Genomic DNA, 9,298 nt, shown 5'->3' on the forward strand with positions numbered 1-9,298 from the left:
TTCGTCGGTCATCCGACGTGACGTCTCCGTTCCCTCCTTCAGGGAACGAGGGTTACCATACGTAACCGAGACGTTTTGTTTGAACTATGAAGACTGTTTGAGACTGCATTTCTGAACATCACATTTCTGAACACATGTAATTTGATAAATACTCTAAAGCTAAAGATCTGTGCTGTAGACTTCAGTTGGCTGAAGATGCGGAGTTGTGTTGGCTGTTTGTTGCTGCCGTGTGTTTTGAGTTTGAGCTCCGTCAAGTTAATTCTTTGTCGTCTAATTTTTTGGCTCGTTTAGTTTACACTCGAAGTGGATTGGTCTCTCTAAGCGAGATCCCAATTTGTCGGTCATCCGACGTGACGTCTCCGTTCCCTCCTTCAGGGAACGAGGGTTACCATACGTAACCGAGACGTTTTGTTTGAACTATGAAGACTGTTTGAGACTGCATTTCTGAACATCACATTTCTGAACACATGTAATTTGATAAATACTCTAAAGCTAAAGATCTGTGCTGTAGACTGATGGGGGAAATTCTGAGTCCATAAATAGCCTTTCCAAACTGTAATGCATGCAATAAGTTCCTGGAACACAGGCATCTTTCTCTATTCAGCGTAGTGCTTTTTCACAACAATATGCATCTTCGTGTAAGCCTAACATATCCTAAAAATAGAATCCACAAGCATCGCTGCATTCACAACAGGTTCACTCTCTCTAAGCATTTCCCATTCAAAAAAGGGATGTGGAGATCTTCCTCTATTCAGCTGCAGGTTGAGTAAACACAAAGCTCTGATCCAGTCTGTCTTTGAGTGTGTCCAGACTACGGGCTTCCTTCTGCCCCGCAGGCCATCCAACACACAAACAACCAGGTAAAGAAGGAGAGAGCGAGGGATGGTGTTTCTTTATTTTTCAATTATTTTCTGTCAGGATTACATAAGAGTCTGAGGCACATGCAGGGATGTGCGGATGCCGCCGGAGGCTACAGTGGGCTGTATGGGATGGGGGTGGGTGCTGGAACAGCTAATGTACAGTATAAACAGTTAAACCCCCCAGTTTTTCTATTGAGATAAACATCTATAGAGATATTTATGTGCATTTTATGAGCATTCTGTGAAACTAAGCTTATTCTGATCACTAAACACAAGATTAAATACTACATATACTGAGTACAGGGTATGCGTACAGTGCATGTGATGTAAATTTCACAACAATTTTTTTTTTTGCAATTGCGGATTAACGTTTTTCAATTCTTACCTTTTTATAATTTTTTTTTTTTACAATTCTTAGTTTATCTCGCAATTTTGAGAAAAAAAATCTGAATTTCTTGTTACCGTTAACATTATTGCATGCAATAACATGCAATTTGAAGTTAAGAACTTGTAATTGTTATAGATAAAAAGTTGCAGTTATATAAGTACAGACTTTTTCTCGCTCATAACTTCTGGAGAGAAATATCGCAGACACTGAACAAGGATGAAACGTTCTAGTGCACACGTGTCAAGCGGCTGAGTTCACGTATGCAAATGGAGTACTATATACTTTAAGGCCCTGTCCCAAATGGCACACTTCATGTGCACTTGTGCTCTTGCGGACTTACAATGGCCGCCGTGTGCACGTGTCCGTGAAGTCCACAAGACCGTAGGGTGTCCCATTCGTCATTTTAGCTTTCAGAAGGGTGCTCGCGAGCACCCCTTTTGTGGCTGCTATATGCGCCCTCGATGCACACTTCTGCCGAGCCCGCACTGAGGCGAGCTCCGCAGCAGACTTCTACCCGACAGTCAAAGAGGCATTACGTCACAAAAGTGTGGACTCAGAGGAAGACCGCAAGGTTTTAGGGTGCAATTTGCGACAGGGCCTAAAAGGCTGCACTTTGGTCCATTTCTGAAAAGGGAAGCCAAAACAATTCAATCGCCCCCTGGTGGCTTTTAGGGTGCAATTTGCGACAGGGCCTAAAAGGCTGCACTTTTGGTCCATTTCTGAAAAGGGAAGCCAAAACAATTCAATCGCCCCCTGGTGGCTGGCTGCAGTATAGGTCATCAACCCCGCCCTCTCCATGTAAAGGAATGGGATATGAGCCAAACCAAAAAATCTAATTACACTTCAAATACTTTTTTGCCAAAGATGCTTTCCATAATTTAGGTAGTTCATATCATGCTGATGTATGTTCAAGTGGTCATTTTTCTTGTTTTCTTGTTTTAGTTAGTTATTTGATGCAATAAAAATGGGGTGTGGCATCATGATTGTGAGCTTGTGATTGGGTCTGCAGGAGTTTAGGCGGGACTTTGATACCTTGACTCTAGCTCATGATCGCTACTGTGCAGACTCATGAGCAGCAGCCATTTCTGGGACATTTTGGCTCCATTTTTCAAGTGGAAGGAAATAGAAATGCGTTGCACATCTGTTTTTTTTTTTACAGTCTATGGTTTTGCTGTATACGTATATCGTAAGCGTTTGCATCAAAACTGAAGTGCACTTCAGTAATTGTTCTTTTGTGTTTACCTCCCTGGCTTGCTATCTGTGTCAAAAGGTTTGTCAGCAGTATCTTCATCAGGGGGCCTGTCCAAGCGTCGTGGGGTGTACATGCGTTCCCTCTGGCAGGATACAGTTTCAACATTTTCATCATGTTTTGTATTGTTCAGGGGCCATGACTCGGTTCATCCGGCCTGCCTGTTTGACCCAGAGTTGAACTAGAGATTAAATGTTAATTAACTCTATTTTGGTATCCCATGCAGCCCTGTTGAACAATTCAAGCCTTTTTCGAACAGACAAGGCATTTTATGAATATTCAATCATGTGGAGTGCTGGTAGGGGGCAAAGCAGGGTTGTCTAAAATCAACTTGAACTCTCAGTTCTTTTTCACCAGAGAAACCAACCCATCAGGATGGAAAATGTATGGCCATGTAACCTTTGACTCACAGGTTCTTTCAGACACACAGAGTTTGATTCACGAATAGCCTTGTGGCACATGCATTGTTATTAATATAAGATTATTATTATTAAAATCTTTACTGTTCTACTGAAGGAAAAAAAGTAATTTTGGCCTGAGGGTGAGTAAATTTACAGCATATTTTAATTTTTGGGTGAACTTTCCCTTTAAGATGGCAGAATAATAAAATATATATATAATATTTTATTTAGAATTGTGTAATTAATTCTGCCTATAATATTTAATATATTTAAGACATATATTTATTTATATATGTATATAAACTATTTTTATTTAGAATTGTGTAATTCTGTCTATAATATTTAATATATTTAACACATTTATATCCATAGTCATGTTTAATTTCTGCAGAATGTATATATAAGATGTATTTTTCACAATTTGGATGTGGATCTGACTGAAGTGCAGATTGTAATCATGAGTTTAAGTCTATTTACACCCATCAGGAATTTCTCATAAAAAAATCTCATTTAGTGTACATCCAGAGAAACCAACCCAGCAGGATGGAAAATGTATGGCCATGTAACCTTTGACTGACAGGTTCTTTCAGACACACAGAGTTTGATTCACGCATAGCCTTGTGGCACATGCATTGTTATTAATATAAGGTTATTATTATTAAAATCTTTACTGTTCTACTGAAGGAAAAAAAGTAATTTTGGCCTGAGGGTGAGTAAATTTACAGCATATTTTAATTTTTGGGTGAACTTTCCCTTTAAGATGGCAGAATAATAAAATATATATATAATATTTTATTTAGAATTGTGTAATTAATTCTGCCTATAATATTTAATATATTTAAGACATATATTTATTTATATATGTATATAAACTATTTTTATTTAGAATTGTGTAATTCTGTCTATAATATTTAATATATTTAACACATTTATATCCATAGTCATGTTTAATTTCTGCAGAATGTATATATAAGATGTATTTTTCACAATTTGAATGTGGATCTGACTGAAGTGCAGATTGTAATCATGAGTTTAAGTCTATTTACACCCATCAGGAATTTCTCATAAAAAAATCTCATTTAGTGTACATTTCCCTTCTGGATTGCTTGCTTTGCGTTTGCCTTTGAAGACGTGACGTGTTTAACTGAGACAGGAACAGACACAAATGATCTCACTTGGACTCTCAGTATTCACAATTAGATTGAATGAACAAATATGCGCCCACATTCACTAGACAATAATGCTTCAAAATGAGCAATTAACCAATGATGCACAAAATCAGCAAAATATCCTGAATCACCAAAAATGAAACTGAACATGTTCAGTAATTGCTTGATCTGTCACAGTTGCTCAAAGTCAAACCACCTGAGGTCACATTAGTGCCGACATGCATCTCTATTCTCTCCTGGAACACAAATGAAACACTGGGTCAAGCAGAGTTCACAAGACAGAAGTCTGGTAAGTGAAACCTTTCCTGGAGCATCTGAACAGAAGTTTGTTTAAAATAGATAGGAATGTAAGCAATGTGAATAATGTTACATAATTTCCTCTTGAAGACACTTTCCTGATAACACCAAAGTGAGATGTCCATTAGTGCTAATCCATGGCATTTGAGGAGCTCCACAAACGGTTGGCCATGTCCGTTCATGATTTCAATATGATTTCCATATCAGTTTCTCTGTACGGCGTAACAGCGACACTATACCTCCACATGCCTGGCCTGCTTTGAGTCTGGTGGGTATCAGGTACTAGGACAGGTGTTGCTTTACATACCTCAGTCAACTCGCTGAGAAAACGCCTGCCTCATTTGTGTGGGAAGCTCGACTCAGGACACAAACCTTAAATGTCTGCCAAAATTTGAGCCATTTGGTTTCGGAACATTACCTATTTGGATTTTACTGGATATAGCCCATTTCAGGCAATGTTCAACAATACTGATACATTTATTTCAAATGCTGTTAATTTATGCATTTTTAGAAATTTTTTTGTGATACTTACAATGTTTAAAGGTAAAGTGTGTGGTTTTCTCAATGTTAAAATACTTGCTCCCAACTTAATGTGCAGATACTGAACCATTAGTAGGTTGTTTTTCCAGAAAAAAGTAACACTTTGGCTTTATATGGCTATCAGAACTCCAGCTCTGCGTGGCAATATTCGCTCAACCAATGGCGTGAGTTTGGCGTGGCTACCGCTTTCTCGACCAATGAAAGATGTGGGAGTGTTCGGGAAACCTGTGTGAAACAATCGTTATGCTAGTGGAGCAGAAAGTGCACACTTCAGCTTCAATGATTTTTGTTGCATTTGCAGGAAGTCAGTTCCGCTGTTGGCTATAGTTTGCTGCCATAATGTTTTAACGTTTTTTTTCAGCATATCTATAGGCTGTTGCATCAGTCCAGGGCTACAGCAGAGTACAAACGCTTGGTCTCAAACACGAGGCAGGTTTCAGCCTCCGCCTCATAAAAGTGTTCTTTGTCTTTTGTTCGAGCTCATTAGCTCTGGCTCTTGTGAACGAGTGTCAGGTTCTTCTGACTTATAAACAATTCATTATGAGTACCACCATTAGTCACCTGCTGACTGAAGACAATGTGCTGGCTGTAAAAACTCCTAAATATCAGTTGAGAAATATGACAAAGACTGAAGACTCCACTGTTCAGAGATAGCAAATGAGAAAAAATCAAAATAAAACAATTCTACAAGGCTTGATGATGAGATTATTACAGAGAGGCTGCCACAAAAGTGATGAAAGACCCTGGAAAACAAACACAGCAGCTTTGGTGCAGCAGTACAGCAGACATGCAGTGACCAGCAAGATAAACAACTGTAAGTTTCTACTGCCTCTACATGGTCATAGAAAGGCACTGCATTTAATAATCATTTTTTTAACTGTTAAATAATAAGCCATGTCTTAAAATAGTAGGACTTGTTTAAAACTAATACACTCTAAAAAATGCTGGGTTAAATACAACCCAGTGCTGGGTAAAATAGGGACAAACCCAGCAATTGGCTTGTTTTGACCCAGCATTTTTTAGAGTGTAATGATTCATCTCATGATTTGAAGTTTTTAAGGCAAATATACAGGCTTCGTGAATATTCATAAAACTTGAGCAGGAATTTCTCTTTGTATATTTCATTCATAAATTTCTGTGCAAAAATGTACTAGAGAAGTAAAGATAATTTACGTAAGAATTCAGATGGCAGAAATTGATTCTGCACATGTCATGATGCCCATTTGTATTTTGTTCTATTAAAGGAATAGTATACTTTTTTGTTTTTGTATGGTGCAGTGTTCCTCAAGATATCTTTGTGTTCTGCAGACAATTTTCATTTAGATGCATGAATGACATTCTTAACAGAATAAGCTTTTTTTACTCATTGCGTTTTTTGAGCAATTAAAATTTAGTGCGATTGAGATACTATTATAGGTTTTATTAATAATTTGAATTAGATTTTCATTTTGTTTTGTCTTTTATTAATTTTAGATTTTTAAAATATGCCTAATACTGTATATAGTTTGTATAATTTTCTTTCAGTTTTATAATTTTTTTTTGTATTTTAGAACGTCATTAACCTAAATGAAAATTAGAAATGTTTCCTTGCCATCTGGCTGAAATAAAATGTTTAAAGTTTTGTGTTTTTTATTTTATTTCAGTGAATATTTAGTTATGGTTTTAGTTTTAATTTTAGCTAATAAGCCTGGCATTAATGTTGAATTATATCCCATACAAATAAAAGCAAACATTTCTGATATTGTGTTGGCAAAGGAAGTTTAGGAAACATTACGATTTTTTTTGTTGATATTTTCATACTGTAAGCACAGGATAAACACAGAAACAACAAAATGCCATGCAAAATCACCTTTATAACAGAATATGACATTTCCACTGTGCAATATAATTACATTCTGTGAATTCAGTCCAGTCAGAGCTTCTTCTTTATCTGCTACGAATATTGTTTTATAGGTCACATAATACTCCTTACTAATTTGAGGAGATTTATATTAACGCTGTGAATCAGATGTGTTGGACCTTTGTGGCTCTGTGACGTCTGGAAGACGGTGGTGCTGTGTTTGGTATCGTATCAATGAAAGGATTTTTAAATCAGTAATTTAAAAAAAATAAGTCAAATAATGCAACTTGATACACAATTACAAACCACTCAAGTGCCAAAACACTGTAAAATGGATATGAACATATGATAAATAGAGAAAATACAACAAACATCATCCAGTACAACTGTTAGAGACTCACATTTAGGTACTTGAAAAATACAATATTTAACAGAAATAGTTTTTTATATAGCCAGTCATGAGTCATATATTTGATCAGAATATGCTACATTTGGTTGGTTTAACGGAAAATAATAATAGTTGCAAAACAAGTACATGACTTGCATGTTAATCCTAAACTAAAACATTCTCCATACATTTTACAGTCTTTAGGAGTGAATTCACAAGTTATTGTCTATTATTTTTAGAACAAGTAGAAAAATAACACTTTGCAGACCGTTCTGTTGTTTAAAACATTATGCATCTCAAAGACACAGAACAGGATACATGGCACTGTCATTTCAGAACACTGAGACATGCTCCATAAATCAACAAATAAAAATACTGACTCTATATTTCATAAAAGGCATGGGAACTGTCATGTGTTCAGTATCAGCAATACCAATAAGTTGGGCTTCACTGCTTTGAACAAGGCTTTACTGGCTCATCTTTGTCATCAAGGCGCACACACATACACACACACACACACTTTCACTGTTTCCTTGGCAACCAGGTGTTTGTATAGCAGCTTGAACTTAGGAAGTGCAAACATGTGGTACATGCATGTAACATCCAGCATGAACGAGTCGACATGGTGACAAACGGAGAAGGGCATGGAACCAGTGAAGGTTTGGTTTGACACTGGAAATGGAGACTGGAGGAAGATGAGGAGGATCTTTAGGAGCGCTTTATAGTGTATTTGCCTTTCTGGAGCTGAGAGATGTAAAGCTTTGATTTGCTGCCATCCAGACGTTTGTACCAAACCTCGTCATGGTTAATAGTGGTTATTGTGGCACTGGAGGAAATAAAAAGGCAAAGCATTACACATGAAAGACTTCTGTAAGTTCAAGTGTGACAGTGTGGATCTTAAAATTATTTGACTTTTTGATCTATAAACTGTCATTGCGCTCGCTGTCACTTCTCATTTCCATCATAACCAAATATAAACTTCTTTAACTTAATTGTTCTTTAAAACACTTGACATCGTGGTAATGACTATTGATTCTTTGTTATTTAAAAAAAATGCTTTCCAGTGTTTGTGTTCCACACATCAGACATTACTATATTAATATCAAGAACTGTGAATAACAAGCAGCTCAGAAAAAAATGACATACAAAGTATATGTAGTTAATTAGAATTAATTTGTAAATATTTATGCAAATACATGGCAACCTGAACGCTGTCAAATGTGACAAAAGGGCTTACAAATGGTATAAAAAAAGTGAAATGAATAAAAAAAAAAAAGTTCTTATGTAAAGTGAAATGTATATTATTTCATCCTAAAGAAAACATTTTTAAAAAGTGGAAAATCCCCAAAATAGACACATTCTGGCAAATGTAACAATTCAATGCTCTTAAACTTAGGAAATTTAAAAATGTGTAAATTACAATTTTTTTATAATAATATAATATTATAATAGTATAAATGTATATGTAATTATAGTAAATAATTAATGTAATATATACATTTTTTTAAATGTTTTTGAAAGAAGTCTCTTATGCTCACCAAGGCTTCATTAATTTAATCAGAAATACAGTAAACAGTAATATTGTGAAATATTATTACTATTTAAAATAGCTTTTTTTATTTGTAATATATTTTAAAATTAAATTTATTCCTGTGATGTAAAGCTGAATTTTCAGTGTCACATGATCCTTTAGAAATCATTGTATTATGCTGATTTGGTGCTCAATAAACATTTCTTATTATTATCAATGTTCATAATTTATTTTTTCAGGATTCTTAGATTAATAGAAGTTCACAATTAAGTTAATTAATTAAGTTCAAAAGAAAATAATTTATATGAAAAAGAAATATTTTGTAAAATTACAAATCTCTTTACTGTCACTTCAGAACAATTTAATGCATTCATGCTGAATAAAATAAATCATTTCTTTCAAAAACAATCAATCAATTTAGCACTCTTACTGACTCCAAAAGTTGAATGGTCATGTAAATTGTATATACGTTATAAAATTGTATAAAATTTTCTATACGTAAAATAAAAAATTCATGGAAAACAATTTGATGTGTCCTTGATGAATAAAAGTTATTTTAATTTCTTAAAGCAATTTTGAAGATAAATTACCCTTGGGGGCAGAAAAGTTGATGAATCACCCATATGCTTAAACCA

General features: G+C 35.3%; 2 protein-coding genes across 2 annotated transcripts in view; one reads left to right on the forward strand and one right to left on the reverse strand.

Moving 5' to 3' along the window:
* LOC107658156 (calmodulin-alpha-like) overlaps positions 1-4,480 on the forward strand; it is a 31,811-nt gene extending 27,331 nt beyond the window's left edge. The window contains exons 5-6 of the mRNA XM_016446619.1: positions 4,245-4,356; positions 4,455-4,480. Coding sequence (XP_016302105.1) covers positions 4,245-4,356; positions 4,455-4,480 — 138 coding nt within the window. The remainder of the gene's footprint in view (positions 1-4,244; positions 4,357-4,454) is intronic.
* A 2,884-nt stretch (positions 4,481-7,364) lies between these two features.
* LOC107658181 (breast cancer metastasis-suppressor 1-like protein-A) overlaps positions 7,365-9,298 on the reverse strand; it is a 5,284-nt gene continuing 3,350 nt past the window's right edge. Inside the window, exon 10 of the mRNA XM_016446644.1 lies at positions 7,365-7,958. Within this exon, the coding sequence (XP_016302130.1) occupies positions 7,841-7,958 (118 nt within the window). The 3' untranslated portion in view covers positions 7,365-7,840. The remainder of the gene's footprint in view (positions 7,959-9,298) is intronic.

Source organism: Sinocyclocheilus anshuiensis, unplaced genomic scaffold, assembly GCF_001515605.1.
Source record: "Sinocyclocheilus anshuiensis isolate Anshui unplaced genomic scaffold, SAMN03320099.WGS_v1.1 scaffold279, whole genome shotgun sequence".
Classification (NCBI taxonomy): domain Eukaryota; kingdom Metazoa; phylum Chordata; class Actinopteri; order Cypriniformes; family Cyprinidae; genus Sinocyclocheilus; species Sinocyclocheilus anshuiensis.